General features: G+C 32.5%; 1 protein-coding gene across 1 annotated transcript in view; it reads right to left on the bottom strand.

Moving 5' to 3' along the window:
• The window catches only part of LOC125051582 (very low-density lipoprotein receptor-like), a 158,694-nt gene extending 135,940 nt beyond the window's left edge, over positions 1-22,754 (bottom strand). Inside the window, exons 1-2 of the mRNA XM_047652013.1 lie at positions 22,402-22,754; positions 13,036-13,158 (exon numbers count right to left, since the gene is read on the bottom strand). Of these exons, the coding sequence (XP_047507969.1) occupies positions 13,036-13,158; positions 22,402-22,576 (298 nt within the window). The 5' untranslated portion in view covers positions 22,577-22,754. The remainder of the gene's footprint in view (positions 1-13,035; positions 13,159-22,401) is intronic.
• Between the last annotated feature and the right edge of the window lie 333 nt (positions 22,755-23,087).

Genomic DNA, 23,087 nt, shown 5'->3' with positions numbered 1-23,087 from the left:
GTAAAGAAAAAACTTTTTAACCGGATTAAAGTTATGTATTATAATAAATTTATAATTATTTAACATAATTTTAAATTTATCCGACGTTTCGCGTGCTTTACAGCGTGCGTGGTCACGGTGACTGAAGACAAAAAGCTGTGATAGATACTTTTTGACATCAATTGCACTTAAACTTTAATCCGGTTAAAAAGTTTTTTCTTTAAATGTGTAAAGGTTATGTCAATAAAATACAATACTTTTACTGTAGTAAATCGTATGAAAAGTTGATTTTATTACAATGTTATTTAAATATTTCCTATAGAATAACACAGTTACGATGCTGTGACCCCGCTGAAACCATGATTGGTTTTTGTTTCATTCCTTTAAATTGCAAACCACGTACCAATATTTGCATTTGAATGGGAAAAAATCCACAATACTCATACATTTCATTCGCGAAAAGCAAAGCGTCGTCTAACTGATATCGCTCTACAAAGCTCAGTTTCGGTATGAAATATGTTTCCTTATCAAAGGGAGCTTGCGCACTTGCCTTTTTTGTATCTACCATTAATCAAACCAAATAGTAGGGGAGATGTCACGTAATTTGTATTTAGAACCTGTGTAACCTATTTTTATTACCGCGCGACCTATTTAACGTAGATGTTGACGTTAAAGAAATAAAACTTTAATGCAGAAACAGTGGATATATTCTTTCATACATTCTAAAACCTATGTTTTTCTGTAACATAAATTAAAAGTCTACAAAATTACAGACTAAAATTTTGCTGAAGGAGGTAATTTAACTTGAATGGCTATTCCCAAATTAAGTTTCTTGTTAACGAGGTCGTAATTATTCCCGCTGCTGGTTTTTCCATCAAATTACCATCTATAAATACAAATACCAATTTAAGTAATTTGATTCAAGTTAAAATTAAGTGATGTTTAGATCGAAAGTGAGGTTCACTGTTCATTTATTAAAAAGCTGTTAGGCAATTAAGCAAGATATTGTCACTAAATGTATTTAAATATTTAAAAGACCACTATTTGCTGAAGATCACTCATCCGTTGAAGAAGTTTTATTTAAACAAGAACAGATGGTTAAATTCGTGACTCAAGATACAAAATTAGGAAATCCTTTGTAGGGGAAGCCTTACCTACGCGTATTAATCGCGTAGGTAAGGCTTCAGGCTTAAAAAAATTTAATATGATGAGAAAATATTTTAGTTTTAAAAATTTTATGAGTTTGTATCACAATCTGTAATACGAATCATAAATGGCTCTTTTAAGTTATCTTTAACCTCAAAAAACCATCCTCATACAATTTTTCTTGTATTAACAAATGTTTACATTTCAGTAAATGTAACGTGGTAAATGGGATGTGCGTTAAAATGTAATGATGGTGATTTATTTTATCCTTTTGTTAGATTCCTTATCTCAGCGTTATTTACTTTGATTTATTAACCAAACAGCTCCGGGGCATTGAATATGTTTTATACCATTTTACTCATTTATTTTGAATGGAACGTGTTATGTTCAGAAGAAACGTATTAAACCTATATACATGTATGCTGCTACTTTTTTATAACTACGGGCAAACGGGCTAGAGGGGCTAGATGTCCGCCGCCCATGGACACTTACATTGCCAGTAAGCTCGCAAGTGCCAAGGAATTTTAAGAATTAGTAGGGTCTTTTCCTAGAATTGGTTCAGTCGGAAATACTTCAGTAGGCAGCTGATTAATTTTTTTTTTATAGAACAGGTGGCAAACGGGCAGGAAGCTCACCTGATGTGAGGTGATACCGCCGCCCATGGACACTCTAAATGCCAGGAGGCTCGCGAGTTCGTTGCCGGCCTTTTAAGAATTGGTACGCTCTTTTCTTGAAGAACCCTAAGTGGGCAGCTGGTTCCACAAAGTGGTGGTGCGCGGCAAAAACTGCCTTAAAAACGCTCAATTGTGGAACGATGGACATCGAGTTGATTCGGGTGGTATTTCGCATTATGCCTTGACGTCCGATGATGAAACTAAGCTTCATGTTCTTATCCTTTCCTACTGGTTCCTTAAATTATCTCTTTTTGTAGATTAATTACTATACATCTAAAAACCGTCTAATAATAACGAAATTAAAATGTCATAGTCAAAACAGAAAATGAATATATCCAGTCAGATAACAGCTGCAATCACAAAAAAAGACTTGTAAAACAGTACTCTATTGTAAATTCCCGTTAAACATAAACATCTGCGAAAAGGCAAACCTCTTTTATTAAATCAAAGAACGTATTTCGTTTGAATAAGTCAAGGAGCCATTGGTGACGTGAAGCCTCGGCTTATAAATGTTAAATAATTTATTACAGCTGACAGTAATATTGCGTGAAAGATTTAATTTACAAACATTTCTAGTAGTATAAGATCCCGATATACATCGACCTTCACCGAGATGCTTATTTAATGAAACGTATTTTATATTTAATTTAATATGTCAATAAATATAATCCATATGGGTTGCCTAGCAAATTTCAGTCCAGAGTATGTTTAATTAATATTTAAAAAAAATATTTTTTTTTTATAATTTGCATGTAGTAATTTTTTTTTAATTTTTTTCAATCAAAATTTTTAATCAGGTAGTATTATATATGTATCACTATAACTTTATTTTTTACTAAAGATGTATATATACTTTAGTGTCACATAAAAAATATACACATAAATAATTAATTGATTAAAAACAACCTAACGTTTGCATATTCTATGGGCTTCATACTTTCGATTGGTATAGAATTTATCTAATAAACCGGTATGTTTAAAAAAATATTTTTTTTTTAATATTAATTATAATACTCTGGACTGAAATTTGCTAGGCAACCCATATGGATTATATTTATTGACATATTAAATTAAATAAAAAATACGTTTCATTAAATAAGCATCTGGGTGAAGGTCGTTGTATATATCGGGATCTAAGACCATAGGTATGAAGACCCGTTACCCGTTACCGGTAATAGAACACAGGGCTGGTACATTTCTTTGTAAATCTCCACAACACGTTTATAAGAAAACGATGATTTCCATAGAAAAGTCACATCTCTTAAACTAAAGAATATAATAATTAATCAAAAAGATTAAGAAGATTGTAAAATAATTTTAAATATAAAATTGAAATATGAAGTATTTATAAGCTGTTTACGCTTCAAGTTGCATCAAAGAAATAGGTCAAACAAACATCCATAAGCGAGGTATACAATTGTCCTTTTCTTTGATAAAAATAAGCTATTTTCAACAAATATGGGTCCAAAAGGAGTATACATCGTTTGTAGTCGTACTTGGAGCGTTATCTTGTTTTACGCATGATTAATAACATCATCATAGATTTTCCTTTGAACAAAGTCGTAATGAAAACGTTTGATATTTACCTTTTGATAACTATTATCTTTAAAGTTGTAGCATCTTAAAATTAAATTATGTACGTAAATTTACGCAATTTTGGTTATAAATGTTTTCAAGTAATTTATGTCAGCATTGTTCAAAAGTATTTCATAGATTTCTAACGCTGAGATTTATATCTTTTTAATATTTAATTAAAGACAGAGATACATAATTTTTATTAAGTATACCCACCCAGTACAGCAACTAATCCAGGTGTATACTTAAAATATCACATAACATAAGCAATACGGAGTGGTTCCCGTAAGCAAAGGTTAAACAAATATTTATTTTAAGAAACAAAGAGAGAAACCGTGTTGCTTAGCCGGCCGCAGGGTTGAGTCCCTTTACAATTAGTTTTAATCAGTGTATATTTAAAATTACCTAAATCTAATTCTAATGTATTCATCTTTTAAATCTCTAATTGACAAATAACTTATCTTTGTGTACTACTAAAAATCTAAAACGAACAGTAATTATAAATCCATCTTTGCAACCAAACGTTTACCTCGTGGTGGTACGGCTTCATTTAATGTAAAAGGCTACATTCATTAGCAGTGGACAAAGACATTTCATAAAAACGCTGTTACTTTTTTGTATGGAGTAATTCAGAAGCAGCCTTTGCAGTGTGACCACTTTGTCACATTAACGCGATAGTAAAATGACACAATTTGAAATAAACAACATGACACAATTTACAATAAACATTTTTATAGGTAATTCCAGACGGTTACATTCTTGGTAATTTTTAATGGAAATAGGGCCTGTCAATCTATCGTTAGCTTGGTGTAGTTTAAACAATATATATTTCTACATCATTGTATAATATAATATTATTAATAATTATCCAAAGTAGCTTTCCAGTTGTTCTATTAAATCATCCACCACATATGCCACGAAGGAGATTATGTTTACAAAGGCAACATCAAAATAATTATAATCATAAGCGTTCATGATTATCCCCTTGTTGGGAAGTTAGTCTTATTGAATGGCTCTGGCTCAATACTAGTTGGCGAATGACAAAATATATGGATTTTTAATTTTTAGTAATTTTCAAGATATTTTTTCGTTATAGTGTTTAATATTGAAACATCTAAAGATCAAGCACGATTTCAGAATCAAGATTTGCGTACTACCATAAAGAAATGTAGAGAACAGGTAGTTCGGTTATGTAGGTTTTTACTCAAAAATATGTGTTCAAAAACATTTGTGTTTTGTACAAGGATGGATCTAGAATTCGCATAGAGGGCTTTTCACCAGTTAGTGTGTTTATAACTAACCATTAAAATGTCAGATTATGATACAGAATCGGGTAATATTAAGATAGATACTACGCGGTCCATCCTTGGTTTACACTCATATAAAAACTTTATACACATTTTACAAATAACTGCCATTACACAACAAAATGTATACTAAAGCCGCGGCTTACGCTATTGATCTTACGGTTGCAAAGTTTTTCATAAAATACTTTACGGAGACAGCTTTTTACTTATCCGAGATTTGGATAATGGACTTGGTAACCCGTTGGGTACTTAAGTACTTTATATAAAGCCGTTTTTGCACATAGACGACCGGCTCAAATCTGCATAAATGTTTCGAATGTTATATCTACCCCCTTATTCATAAAAAGTAAATCTATTTAACCGCACCGTTTTAACTAAACTACTGATCTGTCCTTTTCCATCATAGCATAAACACACTTTAAGTGAAATAGGAACTGAAACGGAGAGTTTATTGCCAATTCTTCTCTTCCGTTCTACGCCCTTCATTTGAGAACTGGCAGTAAATGTAAGCTTAGAAGCATTTAATATATATTTCTTTTTTAACGTTCATAATTGACTGTACATTATTATGTTACATATATTTGAATAAATGATTTTGGCTTTTGACTTAGTTTTTTATCAGTAAGAGGAAAATACTATAAAACTATATATAAGTATGAAGTGCCGTAATCTCTTAATGGTTCTTGGGATATTTTTGTGACTGGATCTCTAAAGAAGGTAGACCATCTTAATTCTTACCGCTATGCTACCTACATCGTCGCTTTTAAATCTAAGTTATCAAGATATTTGACTTTACTGCCCGGACAAGTGTAAATTATGTACAAAGAAAAAATCAATTGGTGCATTATCGGTATTCGAAGTCAGGTTGAACTACCTCCAACCTATACGCTGACATCGCAAAACTCCTGCTTTTATGCAAAAATATGCCATGAAGTGACATTGGCTACATAAAATACATTAGTATACAAATTTATCTATGATTACATCTTTCCCTTATCACACGGTGCATAAAATTTAAATTTTATTGGTCACTTTATTTCCAAAACATAGCCGTCTCCCTTTGTTTAAGATTTTAGTTACTTCAAGTTTAAAGGTCCTTACACCTAGCCTTATTTCAGCCTACTTCCGTTTCCATGGCAACTAACGCTCGACAATTTAACGATAAATGCTGGGTATTTAATAGCCACGAATAAAATCAATTAAAGAAAATGTTAGTTTCCCAAAGCGATTTAGGGATAACTCGATTAAAGTGAGAAAGATTTGGGTCGATGGCGGGTTGTGTTTGCAGAAATTTGCTCAGAAGGTTTGAAATCGTAAAAGTGTAAGACGTGAGTAGAAAATAAGCTTTGTCGTTGGGACGTAACGAACTTCTAGGACCGTATTGTCCAGTTGTCAGTCCAATTTTCTTGGTAATTTAATTTAGTTCGTACTTGCCTTACAGAATTTTAACAAAACTTGCAGACAGCGTGCCTCCAAGATGTTCTGTTTTATGTTATGTATGCACTTTGCAGAAATTTAATGGAATTAATACCTCCAGCTGAGTTTCATCATTGGACGTCGAGGTATATAAAATTCTAAACATATCACCTCGACGTCCGTCGTTCAACAAATGAGCGTTTTAGAGGATAATTTTAATCCCGTCGAGGTATTTCCGAAACAATACTACTTAGGGTTCTTCAAGAAACGAGCGTACCAGTTCTTAAACGGCTGGCAATGCACTCGCGAGCCATTGAGAGTGTCTATGGGCGGCGGTTTCACTTAACATCAGCTGATCCTCCTGCTTGTTTGCCTATAAGTATTTTCTACTATTCATTGATTGACGTCCATAATGCTACCTCCTCATCTGTTCTCTCTACTTTTAAACGGCTTCATAAGAAACAGGAGGTTATCAATTCGACGTGTAATTTTTTTTGTGTATTATCAAGCACTCATCATGACCGATCACAGATCATGGACCGATCTCGATGATGGTGGTGTCTACGGATTCGGATTTTAGCGAGTAGTTTTAAGTATATGCTGAACTGTCTCAAATAAACCCAAAACTCGCTCCGCCGCGTCATGGTAATATATAAGTGGATGGTATATTTACCTATATCGATACACGAAACGGTTTCAGATTCAGGATGAATGGATGCGTGCAGTAGTAGAAATATGGCCTAATATAATCTTCATACTTCAAATTTAATTAAATTTACTACAAAATAAATCTCAAGTTACATAAACTGCATTCTAAACCCGGTCTAAAACTAATTCCGAGAACTTTCCTTTCAAATGACCGTATTATCTCCGAAGCTATGAAACAAAGCCGAGAAAGATCTGTTTCGTTATCTTTCGAGTTTTCCCGGTAGGCGGGGGTTAATGATGCTGAAAATTCGTTGAATTTCTGAACGGAGAGCACCAAATCGTTGAATCTACAGACTATGCAATAGCATGATTACCAGAGCTCGGGGCGTTATGACCGACTTAGTTAAATCAAGATACACCACGTACTGAAGTTAATGCAAATGGAAAGTCTTTTATTAGAGGGTTTTTGGTAACATTGTCAAAATAATCAAACCATGCACTATATAGTCAATCTTAAGGCTATTTTTTTAATGTATGATGAGTAACACTAAAATTAGGAATAAAATTAAAATTATTTTTAATTAACTTTACTGACGTACATTTTCAGATAGTAAATGCCTTAAGAATGTTTAAAAAACATGCCCAGCTTAACAGCGCATTAAAAAGTAGAATTTCATATAAAACCTTAAGGTGTCATAAGTATTTAATACAAAAATATATAAGAATACAAAAAAAATTGTATACAAATAATAACTGATTTAAGCGAGCATTTCTCGGCTCGATACCAGGCAATTGGTATTCATTTAAAATTGGTTAGGCGCAGGGGACCCGTTTACCACATCGCTATGTACGTAGGAAAATGTTTACATTTATTGAATTGAATACGTGACCAGTCGTCATCTAATTATAAACATGTGTTTGTAGAAATCCCCGTACCATTAATTTTGTATTATTTGGGCCATAAAACCATGACAGGTGGGCAGTTAACAAGAGATATGTTCTACGATAATTCGGACTAACAATATGGATTTGCAACTCCATATATTTTTACCTGTAGTTGATAATGAGCATATTACACCACTGAACTTATATGAATTTTAACAGAAATATTGATTTATTATTGAAAATCAAAGGCATAAGAGTTATAATTGGTGAGGTATTTCACAAAACAAAACGAACTCAATATTACAAGGCTAGACCAGTCGAAAATTATTTCATTAACATTTTCTCGAAACTTATGATTTCTTATTGATACATTCTTTTTACACCATTAACTACCACTAATATCGTCATGAGGTCCTGTATTTACTATGGAGAAGACTAATTTTTGTGTTTGCTTTTTTGTATTTTCCACATAGATCAGCCCGTGTCGTGTATCACACCATAGTAATAAATAGCCTCTAAAAAGCCCCTCAAAATCACTTTTCACTTCAAATATATAAAACGTTTTTATTATTTAAAAAAGCTTTAGTAGTCCGACTTGTTGCCGACTTCGAAAACCTGAAGGAGATTTACATTTCGCCGACGCGTGTATTTTTTTTATTATCGCAATTCACAGCAATTAATTATAGCTAACGAGCCGGAAAATTAAACAACTTATTAAATCAAAGGTTCTGCGGTTTTCCTGTTATAATTATTTCTACTAAATGTTATTGTTTACAATGTATTACCATAAACTCTTCCAATTCATATTGACAACCGAGTCACGTTGTGGGCGGCCATATTTTAAAATTGAACGCAGCTGTCTGAATTCAGAATTAAACAATTTTAGCGGAAAAAAGCAATTTCAGTGCGATAATTATTTATGTACTCGACTTAAATGCGTTATCGCCCTATAAATTGTATGACTTTAACCTTGTGAATATTTATTTGCTAATATTTAATACGGCGTTCATTAGGATAAGGAAGGTTAGAGGACGTTAGCCAGAGTATTACAAAGGACAAGTGGAGATGGACAGGACACACTTGGCTTGCAGAGAAAAGTATGAGTTAGTACATAAAGAAAAAAGCATAGAGATATAGGAAGACGATATAAAACTGGTTGCAGGCAAGGCAGGTACAAGTAAGGCAAGATAGGGCAGAATGGGAGAGCCTGGAGGAGGCCAATGTCGGAATGGGCAAACGGACTTGAAAGAAAAGGAACTTATCTGAAATTTGATTTTATTTATCTTTATAGAAATTTGATAATTTTATGCAGTAAATAAAATTAATATTACTTTTGAACCGTAACTAACGTCTCCAATTTATTATACGATGAAAAATAAACAATTGGTACCCGTGCTTGTTCTACTAAATAATTTCATCAGATAAGATTTTTAGTTTTACATTGAATGACAATATAACCAGTTGGATTTTGACAAACAAATATTTTATTGAAATACGAATAATCTTATTCGTATTCTCACTTTGTCTTGACAGTACTTATTCCAGCAGCACTGGCCTAAAAAATAGGCCTATATTAATATCAGCTGAAAAGACTGCATAGGTATAATATGAAGCAAAATATTCTGAAACAATAGAACCGTCGTGATAACAATGCTTTCGTTTTAATGAGAGATATGTGGAGTATCCCCCTACATTTATTCAAAATTTGCTCCACTGCACAACCATACAAAGTCGTCACAGTAATTAAAGAGAAAATGCCCAAAGGAATAAAGAGATTAGTAATTTTATGTTAATTCCCACAATAAATTATTTACGACTTTTCCGAAACGAAATTTTGTTGCGAGAACAATCCTCGTGGGATTCAAAACAACATTAATTTCTTTAATAGTCGAAAGCAATCGGCCTGATTAAATTTATAAATAGGAAGTTCGACCTGAATATTGTTATTAGAACAAATTTAGGTGTGAGTATCTAATTATTTAGGCTTTTAAGCAGAAGTTTATGTCTGTCCACAAACATACACTCGAATACTTTAGTCATGTTAACACGATTTTGTTCACAAATCACCTTCATTTCAACGTAACAGTCTCATCAAAATCAATTAAACACACTGCTGGAGGGTATAAGTTAGGTGCCAACATAAATAATCTGAACAGACCTTTGCAGTAGGTTTAATTTTTCTAAAACTTTTATTTTAATGCTATAATGTTCAATTTTCATTGGTCATTTTATTCCAAGTCATATCCGAGTAAACTTGATCACACTCTCATTACATGTTAACAATTTAATTAAGAAATCAAGAGCAACTACAATAATTATATATTAACATTCTTAATGGGAGTAAAAAACCAGATCCATTTCTGAGAAGCCAAGCACTAAAATTTGATATCGGTTCTAAGTTCGGAAGACACCCTTATTTTATAGCAGCAATTACTACCACCCTTCATCTTGAATATTACAAGATTGGTTTAGAGTTTTATGGGTTTTCGGGAATCCTGGTTATTGGATGTCCGAAACTTAGCCGTATTTGTCTCCAAACTTTGGTTTAATTTAAAGTTGTATAAAATTACGATCGTCTTAACCTTTTGAATTTATACCAAGCCTTATTCATCTTTAACGTTTTTATACACACGTCTCATTTATGACGTATGTGTTAATTCACAATAACGAAGCACAAAATACCAGACACTTTGAAACAATAGACGTGAAAATTCGATATTTAAAAGCTCTTTGATACAAGGCTTAATTGCGAGCAAACTTTTTATCAAAGAATTTTCAGCTTAAACAAAATATACCTCTTTTCCTAAATACCCCTATCACAATAAGTTCTACATCGTGCTCTTATTGTCTGCAATAAGAGCACGATGTACACATTACAAAGCTATAAGATTTGTAATAAAAGTCCATCCTAATATATGTAATATGGTAATAAAACAATATTCGAAAAACAAATTGCCTATACAGTTGAAAGGCCAATGACAAATAAAAATACTTTACAAGTAACTATCTGTTCCACTTCACGTACCTACTCTGATACACACAATCACACAACACACACGATTTAATAACTCTTAGTTTAATGTATTTTATTTTATTTATTGAGTTTCTTAAATGTTATTTTTTATAATATTTTATATTCCATCTTCGGATTTATTTTTGTCCCAATAAATAAATAGAAATCGTACTAAAATCTTAATTTACTAAAGCTAGTAATAGTAATGCGGGATCTGTTTCATTACTATTTGTAGTGTATTTACTTACTTTATATATGCAAAATTGTTCACGCTATACAAAATTTACATATTACAAGGTAAATAAGGTATTTGGTTGATTTCAGTTTTCATTTAGGTTTAATTTTAATATTCCTTCCTTTTACTGTTTAAACCTACAATTACGAGTATGTTGCTTTTTTGTGTTTCATTAAAAAAAATTGTTGAATTATGCAACATCTTTGATCTAATGTAGTTGATGTATTTTCTAAGAATCATTCATCTAGGGAGCATTCAAGTATTACGTAACGAATTTTGTTAAAACGTTACGATGCGGGGCGGGGATTGAATTACGCGTTATTGTTAATATTATTTTCGACTTTCCAGTACTTTACACCACATAATGGTAACTTTTAGGTATAGTCAATGGGTGGTCACGAAACGTTTTATTATTAGGTCTAGAAAAACGTTACGGCGCGTTACACGGTGGGGGGGTCAATCATCTCCAAAAAATGCGTGACGTAATACTTGAACGCTCCCTTAGGACAGTAATAATAAATGACAAGCATGTACTTCTAAATGAAAGGAATATATTGATTTTGAAGATCTTTCGTACTCTGCAATAGTGAAAAAGATATTCCGCTATATGCCTGATATGATATGGCGTGATATAACGTTAAACCATTAGTCATCAACTTATGTATGGGAGCATTAACAGACTGAGGCGTCGCCTGAACGTGAGTCGTGTGATGACTTGGCTTTACGTCACTCTTTACCTATTTTAGGAGTAAAGGATTTCCAATATAGCCTTTCGACGACAGACTGTTATGATTTTAATATTCTTAGAGACCCCAAGAGTCTTTTCCATAATTATTTGAATATCAATGAAGTTTCTTAGTATTAATAGTTTGTGTTGGTAGGTAAGTTAATCTTCAAACTAGATAGTTTGTTTTCATTCAGTTAAACGTAGGAAATAGGCAAGAGCTTATATTGAAATTTGATAACCTAAGACCAATATCACAATTTTCCTTTGATCTAATAGACGCATGCGCAGTATAAGGCAAAAGGGCGCCGTCACGTCGCGGTCGGCGAGTCATCACATCAATAAAGCCAAATACCAATCAGACCCATCGAATGCAATCATTCTCAATTATTTCATACCTCCAACGCTCAGTTAAATCAACTCTAAAAAATAAAATATATTTATTTTGTTTTGTTTATTTCCACGAAGATTACTAAATAGATGGAGGTATAGTATAGAGATAGGTTTTTAGATGTAGGTTATACAGGTTAATGTGTAACTCGTGTTTATTAGGTATCAGCAAAACTTTAACAATATGCTTTAACTTTTTATGCCTACGAAACTATACTATTTCGTTGGGAATCGATTCTACGACCTCTGTTTCATACGGTAACAAATCTAGGCTGAACTAATCTAAAACTTACTGTTACATATTTGAACTATTTCTATTTCAAACATCAGCAAACCTTTTCTATAAGTATGTACAATTTTGGCTAGAAAGTTTACTCATTCAAAAATTTCAAAGACCACAAATTATTACAATGAAAATAAATCAAATTGTCCTCTACAATAAATACGCTGTCAATGTCAACATTTTGTTTTAATAAAGCCAAGATGAATGCTAAAGACGGTTGCGATCGTTCACGAACAATAGTTGTCGCTTGCCGGTTAGTTCGTTAGAGTTTATATCCTCCTGGTTCTTTGGTACTGTTATGTATTCCTCTCTGGTCGTTAACAATATAAAATGTATACTGCTATATAGTGTTACAACTTACAATAGAACAGACACTTATAACATCTTCTCTTTCGTTGGTCACATACAGGCCTTATTATCAATGTGTTTTATTCCATTAAGTAATATAAAGTTAAAAATGTCAGAGCGATATATGTAATTTCTTACTTCAAAGCCACCAAGAAGGCTAGTTTAACTTTTAAATTTCGAATTGCGATGAGGTATTTATTTTATTTTATTTCCTCTGTATTAATGTGTATTTTAAAGTGCACAAAAATTCGAGTAATTTATTATATCTTGTTTTGATAATCGTGGTAGCTTCCCAGAACCTTCAACAGAAATAATTCAAACCCCAAATTATAATTGATTCAAAATCTTGATAAAATTTGGGATTAATTTAAAACTTTATGAATGAATAGAAATAAAATAAATAAACAAGTACCTTTTTTGCATTCTTCGATGTTTTCGTCCGAGTTATCGCCACAGTCGTCCTCTCCCTCGCACACCCACGACATGTGTATGCACATCCCGTTTGCACACTGAAATTGTTTCGGTGTACACACATCTGCAACAAAACGTTATAACATTGATATCCTCAGACACTTCGCACTTAGGCTTATTTCTAAAGGATGGAGGCATGGCTTATATATTTAAATTAATTTTCTCCTAACAATATGTGAATACGCCAATAAGCTAACAGGGAATTTAAGATCCATATTCTTGATTATTATTCGTATCTCATTTAAAAAAAATGGTTTGACAACTCCTAATTTTTGATTTAAGTTTGTTTGGTAATGTAGACTACCGCAAAATCAATAATTATTATATTATTGACTATATACAGGGTGGTCAAAAAGTCGTGGATGAAACGCAAATAGGGGATAGATGAGGTCATCAGCTGCAAAAAAATGTTCTACGGGAGGTCTCTAAGCTCAACCCCTGCAGAGTTATAATTTATTTTGCGTTTTTATAAGAAAATTGACTTTTTTTACTAATTCTTATTAAGGTAGGTAAATTATAATTAATAATCTATCATAAGTCGAATCGTTGTTGTTGTTTTTTCGTCCTAGAAAGATATTAGAGCGACTCATGGCCTGTATAATAGCTTCGTGATTAACAGCTTATTTGCTTTAAGAAATATTTCTTAAACTTTAATTTATTCAAACTTATACTTTTTTGAGGAAATGAGATTAAAAATATATTTTCAGTTAATATAAAATAAAGGTTTGTTTCTTTCTAATACCTATTCTACGTGTCCCTGTTATTGAGTAGGTACTTATATCATTTTACAGTCAGTCAGCATCAGCTACTCTTTACTATTCAAAGAATTATACGCAATAACATCTTATCATATTGCATGTTACGATTATTTATTATCATTTGCATGACATCATATAGCTTTTGAAGGAGCGCCATTCATACTAACGATAAGAGAAAGATAAATTTCTGTATCCTGCTTTATGATACCTTGAATAGTTTTGACATGGGTTCAGACAGAGTATGTGAATTTCTATACATATCCTTGTCTTTGAACGTTACTTCTATCGTACACAGATGTGGTATTACTGACTAAAATATGGCCTGCAAAATTAAATTTCAGGATATTAATTTATAATAGTTATTGAAGTTATACTTCATTTGGCGCGTTGAAAAATGAGAGTAAATTTTTACAATGCCGCGCGCATTCCGTCACAAAAAACCGACACCCTGAAGTTGACTTACTTGGAAGTAAATTTTTTCTATTGTTAGTGTTGTTTTTTCTACAAACGTAGAATAAGGCGAAAGGCAAAATTTTTGTAAAGATTTTTATCTTGTTACGCCAAAGAAGTATAACTTCTAACGTGTGTACATTAGTACACACACGTTTTTTTTACATAGACACATTACATCCTAATTTTAAATATAACTTTAAAATGCAAATCTTAACAAACCTGCTATAAATTAAAACAAATAAATGTCCTATTTAAAAATTAAAAATTTACTCTTAAATGCACTTCATTAAAAGCATTAATCTCTCTTCTACGTGAAAGCTATTACCGTGTGCTTTAAAATTTGTGAAATAAAATTACCGAGAAAAAAGGATGAAAATTGTGAAATTTCTTCATTTTAAGAAATTACACGTTTTCAAGCGTACACGAGTTTTAAGTCCTTTAAAACTGATATATTGGATAATTTCTTTTTGAACGGGGATAAATTTTGTGCAACACATTTTAGAAATAAAGTCGTATAAACGCTACAATACGTCATTGGAGAAACGCATATATGCGTGTCGATTACTTTTGTCATAGCCCATAGGTAAGTGATCCTTTTATGCTTTCCGAACGGAAGGCACGTTTTGTGTCTTAAGTATTATGTTTTAACATCCAATCTACTAAGATGCGGTCTCTACTTTACACAAAGATATTATGTACGATTTCTGGGTAATCAGGGTGATTTGATAATAAAAGATTTTGTTTTTAATCTATATTAACCACTCGCGTACAACAATAGAATATATGTGAAACAATTAAATGTTAATTGCTATGAAACGAATGCTAAATGAAAGCAATGTAACTGTTGAATAGAGTGCCTGGCTATACGATTTAGGTAATCGCCTCGCTTTTATAACTAATAAAGCCTGAGTGAGAACAATGTACAGCCTGGCTCGTACACGTTTCCATTGAATATCTGAGTCTAAGAAACAGTTAACTACAACGCATCTTTGTCCATATAGTAATAGCACTCACTCTGTACAATTGCTCCAATTGACCCCTTGACAAATATATTAAATTTAGGCCCTATTTTAAGAAATCTGCGATGTTAATGTGTATTTTAATTAATCAATAGGGGACTAGTGACAGTTGCGGATGCGTAACCCGGTTGACAGGCAATCTATGAAGCACCCTCGGTGTATCATGCAGTGCAAATTAATCGGGTTTAGGGGACTTGGGAAACACCAACATCATGTTTAGTTTACGCGAGTTCCATACATTTAATTTAAAACTTTAGCGTATATAGAAACGCGACTCTATCTGGCTACGACTGGTGTAAGTAATATAATAGAAAATGTATATATATAATATAATAGATAGTAATGAAGAATATATAGAGATAGTATGAGTATAATAGAAATAATAAATAGTAACCATTTTAATACAATAGAAAATCCATTTTCTGTATTTATTTTATTTATTTTAACTTCGTTACATTAAAATAACATAAATTAGGGATCCAACATGAGGCCTTATCGCTAACAAGCGATCTCTTCCAGGCAACGCTAGTAAGGAAAAAACCTAAAAAAATACTAAGGGTATTAGTGCAAGAAGTGCAAAACCAAATCAACAAAAACAAAATAACAAGTAACACTGAAAAATTATACAATTACCAAACTTAATCTGAAATAAACCTACGAGTATATGTGTAGGTTCTTAAGTCAGGATCATCATAGCAGGATATTTAGGTTTATTAGTTCTTCTTTCTCAACCAGAGGGTTATAAGGTGAAGTCACCCATCGGCCACATGAGAATGGTCTTCATGCGACAAAGACATGTATCAAAAGCCGACAATCTCTTAACTTAATGGCTTTGCGGCCTATGTGTGTGAAACAAATATTTAATCAATTTTTCTAGTAACTCGGCGCTGATGAAAATTCAACGACCAGAAGCGCTGAATAGAAAAGGGCAAAAAGGGAAATAGCTATTATAAATTGTTATTAAAATAAAGCTGTCTAGTACGCTCTTAGCTGTTTCATCAGTCACTTGCATTATTTCCTGCGTCCAGCCTTTCATCCCGACTCTAGCGCTTTATAATTAAAAGCTCAAGAGAAATACTCTGTTGTCGTTTGCTTTAAATATACCTACAATTTATTTACTGCTACTTAACACGTGTTGATCGGTATTTAGATGTAGGATAAATTTAAAATAACATTTTAAAAATTAATACATATTTGTTTTTAATTTAATAATTTTTTTGTATTTAATTTGTACAGGCATACATATTACATATACAATTATTCAAAGTTTCAGGAAGCAGTCCACATTGGAGCACTTTTCCGTTCGTTATAAAACGATAATGGGATCAATTTGAAGACGATATTTGAGACCTATAGTTTATTTATGTTAAATCCAAACCACTTAACACATTAACGGCAATTACAAGCAGGATAACAGGCAAACAGGTTATAGAATATCTTGTCGCGCCCATCGCCAGTGACACGATTGTTAACATTAGGGACATAGGGTCTCCAGCGTCCATTTGTGTTTAATATAAATTTAAAATCAGGGTTTACAACTATATTAACCTAACTAATGGTAGATAAGTAATATTTGTGACGAAACTCAAAGACAAAAACCGTTAATAATACAATAATCTGTGGTCATACGATCCCTTTTAATTAGCATCTTTGGTAATTTCGATAAGCAGACCGTTTTAAATCCTAAACTGGATAAATACTTCGCCACTGAGTTGGGTTCCTGTGGTGGAATACAAATGGAGCATTTATCCCCGAAAGCCAATTTGTATGCAAATTACGGGTTCGTAACTATACTCGTTAGTTGCTCATTTTCGAAACGTCTGCATTTGCGACTTATTCAAAAATCAACTCCCGAAGGAAGTTTCGTTAAACATCGCGCAACTAACAAAAACAATAGTTTTCAACTGATTTATGCGTTTAAACTGTTAGTGTAATAAATATTAAATTAAGATTTTTACTGTTCTGTACTGTAAAGGTTGTATGTTGAACTACATTTAAATCATTTTTAAATACAGGACTACCATGATACATTTTTTTTTAAATATGACAACTTAAGAGTCCTAGATGTAAATTAATGAAAAACCAGTTTACCTACCGTAAAACGTGACCAGTAATTCATTTATGATGCTAGTATTTTTTGAAAACCCGTAACCCACTAATAAGGCATAGAGCAAACGCATTCCTGAATGTTTCAACGATCTTTTAAGTCAAGTAAGGGGTCAACTTGCCAACCAAAAACTTATATTTTGATTCAACTAAGTGGAACATAATAGTATGTATGTAAACGGAACATACTTTATATGTTGTAGAATGCCTTAAACATCCATAAGACAGATTGCATGATATTCATTTGATATAGTAAAAAAAAACGACGGGTTGCACTCCGGGAGTGCCGGCAGAAGTGAAAACTTGAATATTAACGTTGTGCATTTTTGATATTTTGGAATAGTTAGGGAATAATTTTGCACGAATTGCTTTAATTATCAGTATAAAGTAGGTACTATCATTTATGTGGTAGAATACAATATTTATTTATTGCGCTATCGTACACAAATATGACAATTTATATTACATTAAACACGACAGCTGTCTAGTCTCCATCCGTCTTACGAATTTTCGATCAGGTCACCTGTCCTGACGCGAGTTTAACATTTTTTACCCATTCCAAAAAAAGTGTACAACGTCGCTAAAGAAGTTTTCACTTCAAAAAACAATCTACTGTAAGCAAAATTAGTTGAACACACTACCGCCGAATAATCGTGCCAGTTCCAATATCTTACTGCGATGTATCTTCATGAAATTTTATACGTTTTACAACCTGTGACGGTGTTCGAAACAATCATAAAAGTTATAAATTTGTTGAGTGAGTACAATTAGAAGCCGCAACCCGCAGCTACATGAACGTAAACTTTTCTCATATCAGATCTTTTGCCGCTAACACGGAAACTTTCCGTATACTTTTAGCCAGCATAAAAACACTGTTTTATATTATAATAACCGAAAATTTTGTTTAATTAAATACACAAATATTTCAAGTTGAGGCCATTTAATAAAAACAACCTTTTCTATGACTAAAGTCTTAAAAGTAATGCATAGAAATTCCTGTCACCTTGTGGTGGTAACTCACTTTCCACTCAATGTCAGATTAGGGTAAAAACCGCCTTCACAGGGGACGGCGTAGACCTTCACTTCGTACTTCGCACACTCTAGTGAGCTTCCGTCCTGCCTTTCAGGCATTGACCACCCCGCGATGGCCCAAGCCGAGGTCCGAGTCTCGCAGGAGGCGCCCTTACGCAAGTCGCGGGCAAACGCCAATTCCAGCTGAGCTGAGCTGTAAAGGCCCTTAAAGCCAACAGCTTTCATAAAAAAACACTTTCGACTAAGTTCTGTTCATAAACTAATGTTTCATTTAATTAGTAGGTACGCCACATAACTCTTCATAGTCGTAGAATAGTGACGGATCTGACAAATAGTGCAGCCAATAACTTTATAGGGCAGCCATTTCAAAATAATATAACGATTTTAGTTTTTGTCATTACTATTTTAATTCATATTCTGTTAATATGAAAATTGGCATACAAGCAACAAATCACGCGAGAATCCCCCTTTCTTAAAGATCAAACACTCATACGACCCATCTTAATTAAAATAAAACCTATTAATAAGCCGCCTTGTGAATTTAAAATAAAATATTCATTCAAACAATTCATAACGCGAGTTAATATGCATTGTAAACACTGTTTAAAAAGCGCTTCTAATCTTTCAATAAAGGAGAAAATTATTAGTATTTTAGATAAAAGTAATAACATTAATTTTGTTTAGGTAAATCTATCATCTAGCAAGTAGCTCCTACCTACTGTAATTTCTGAAATCATTGATATTCAAGGCAATTAAAAAAACAGTACTTGATTTGTTCAAATATATTAGAATACAAAGTCCACAACGCAATTGCATCTCTTCAATTGTCGGGATAATTAATTGTGAATGAAGTTCAAAACAAAGTGAATTGCTTCGTATAACCGTGCAAGACACAAGTTTCGGAGTAAATCTAACTTGCGCTTTGGATCGCTTTAACATGTTTGTCTTAGTATTAATTAATATTATATATTTATTACGACACTTAACACAGCTCAAAGTTAACAGATTTAACCGCATTTCAATTATGTATTTTAGATAGGTTAGACTGGTTGTAGCTTGCTCTACTGACTTAGTCAAATATATTCATATCGAACAAATAAAATATACAATTAATGTAGGAAAAAACCATAGAATATATTATTTACTCAATAAAAATACAAAAGCCAATGGCCTGACCTGGGCCTCAGATGTTTCGTGATCATTGGTTTTTTTCTAATGGCCAGTTGGTGATCAGCCTTCTGTGTCTGACACACGCCATCGACTTTGGGCCTAAGCCATGCCCGGTTTCCTCACAATGTTTTCCTTCACCGTACGAGTGTTAAATGCGCACATAGAAAGTCCATTGGTGCACAGCCGGGGATTGAACCTACGACCACATGGATGTGAGTCGCACGCTTTATAATATATAATATAAAATGGTTGTTGATTACATCCTGTATTTTTATCCGATATTCGATAAAACTTTACTATGACAAGTGCAATACCTTTTTCATTTTTCAAAAAATGACGGCTCCTTGAACACAAAGCCTTTATTGCCACAATGCGATTGTGTTCTTTCATCTGGAGGCTTTATAGCCGTCAGCGGCATGCCAAAATTGAGACTGTTATCCTCGCAATATTTAAAGCAATTTTATGACGCGACAAAAACTGTTTATAAACATTAAAACTCAATATGAATAATAATGCTCTAGAGCAGTAAGTTACGTTGTTCTCATTGCGGATATTCTACTCTACAAAGTTTTATGATCCGACAAATTATTAAAAGTTTACTAATATTAGATTTAATATGGAAGTACGTTATCTCGTTGGTAAACGACAGCGCTTTTTCTTCACAGTGCAAATTATCAACTTCATATGAATAATTATGACGTATTGAAAACGCAATATTGTATTTATTTTCCATCATAAATAAACAACTAAATATAGTTCAGTTTAAATTGGCTGTATGCCATTGAATTGTTGAACTTTGCTCAGTTTCAGGAAAACATCACTTTCAGTCGATTGAATGGATCTCTATTTTAGTTAAGATCAATATATTAATACGATGTTGTACGCAAAATATAAGTGTAATATTGTCTTACTATGGTTTTGCAAACCGCAACAAGGCTGAATACTTATGTTTCATATTAAATATCACGTGCCTTCCATATTTAATTCTTATTTATTTTAATATAATATATAAAAATAAATCGCATAATATGCTAAGCGCAAAACTCGAAGACAGTTGGAACAATCAATTTTTTTTGTTAAATCTATTTAACTCAGGAAGGTTTTTATGGAGAGCAAAATTGCACAGAAGACCGCAAACAAAAAAAAACACAACTTAAAATAATTGCTAATAGCATCCGCATTACGCATCCGTAATTACGCTTCTTTTTCATTGATTTTTGTGTTGACGCGTGTAATTTTACCATTTTACTAAACTTTGCTTTATAAATTTCGCTTTCTCATGTTTTTGTATTTTATTTTACTGTGTGCCTTTCGTCGTCTCTGGATCGAGTTGGGGTAGCATAGCAAAAATGTTCCATATGTTCGTATGTAACTACTAAAAAAGTAAGCTAAGTAAAAGCTACACACCCCATTATTTTGTTGTGTGAAGTTGACGAGGATTCGATTAATGTTATAAATATGATGACGACATAGCTCATAGTGGCTCAATAAAATCCGTCACACAGATGAAACCATACAATAGCAAGCTAAGAAATTGTAAATTACAAAGGAATTTTCCATTGAACAAATAAAACTACCATTAGGAATTCTCCAAACGTAATTCATAATAAAAATTTCCAAAAATTATTAGGAAGTCATTGAACCGCGCAGGACACTTCAATTTCTTGCGCGGTGTATAGCTCAGTAATGCAATATGCAAGATCTTTTAGTTATTCGGTTTCTTTTTACCGTAGGAAGCGCTTTCAATTAACAGAAACAGTTTATTTTGCTGCAGTCATTTGTTTTATAATGTCTTAAAAACATTTTCTAAGGTATTGAGACCATATTATTATCTCCGTGTTGTCCATTTACAACCCTGTACTACGTCGTAATTCAGACAGCCCTTCATGAACATTGAACATACTCATTTTACATTATACTAAAATTAAATAACACAAATTATTATATAAAGGACAATGGCTTACGCTTGAAAAAATAAATATATGTACAAAACAGAGGAAGAACCTTCAACGCCACCTACTGATTTCAAGTTTATTTTTTTATTTTAGATTTTAAATATTTTGTGTACATACAAATAACTCACTTGATTTTCTGTTATTGATCTTTATTATATTATAAACAATTGTTTGTTAATAGCCTTATAACTAAACTACCTAATAGGTATACACAATATGTAACATTGACTAGAATCCTACTCGCGTAGATTATTTATTTTAAGAATCGATCTTGAGTTATTTTCGTTGATAATCTGTCAAGCAGGCATTTTATATATTGACTTTCATCTCTGGTTGCAAAGTTAAGGTTAACAGTTTCAACCATACAGTACATTATATATAGCTATAAATATTTTAATTTATTATCTAAGAGCGGATGAATAGATTATGTCATTCTGGGTGGCGTGACTCTGAAGATAGTTAACCTTATCTACCTTTGATAAAAAACTTTATTAAATTCAGATAAACATTAATAAATATATAAAATGAGACGTAATGTCAATAAAATGAAAACACAAGCAAAACTAGTTTATGATAATTAAGAGTACGACGCGACGATACAATTACCTTTACGCTGTTAAATACCAATGTTACAATACGTTATTATACAATAAAGCGCCTTCTGCGTTTATTTACATTAATATTTCAGCAGAAGAATCCAGAATATTTATATTTAATAACTCCAATGTTATCATTTAATAAATAAACATGATTATTTACAATCAAGATCTTAATATACAGAACCTGGTAGGTAATAAATTTCAATTATACTTACTATGTGCGACAGCGGTTGTATTAGAACCTAAAACTCCTATTAGATTACTGTACATAACACATATAAATAAACACCACCACATACTGGCACAATATTTGGGGGCTGCCCGTCGACAGCCCACCAAAAAGAACATTATTGTCAGAAAAACTTTCGATTTCGATACTAGCACCAACATTCACCAATAACAAATACTGATTGTGTTACGTGTTATGTCATATACTTCGTCCTTGTATTATACAAGGTAACACTAAGGTATATAATTAATTAAAGAAGGTAATGATTGAGTTTATTCACGAGATAATTTGAGGTTATTTTTACGTGCCACTAGTGCGAGCGCGACGGCAAATGTCGATTGTCTTGTCGCCCCGCGTACCAGAAGGGCAGGTGTGAGGGGACTGGGGACTACCGATGCCGCTAGATGGCGAGAGCGGCGCACGAATGACGTACGTCCATTTTGGCGGATGACGGCTATGCATAGTGCACACTATACAACTGCCATAGATAATGATAACGCTCTCTTATTGTTTATAATAGTCGAATTTTATCTTAGTATGATCACGTAAACAAAATACATTACGATAACAAATATAAATATTATTCTCTTACAATCTTTAGACAATAACCAACTATAGATTAAATTTTATTTCGATTACGAAATATATTAACTTACAAAAAAAACAATAAAT

Source organism: Pieris napi, chromosome 1 (genome assembly GCF_905475465.1).
Source record: "Pieris napi chromosome 1, ilPieNapi1.2, whole genome shotgun sequence".
NCBI classification, from domain to species: domain Eukaryota; kingdom Metazoa; phylum Arthropoda; class Insecta; order Lepidoptera; family Pieridae; genus Pieris; species Pieris napi.
The sequence above is the reverse complement of the archived record's forward strand: the minus strand, read 5'-3'. Positions and strand labels throughout refer to the sequence as shown.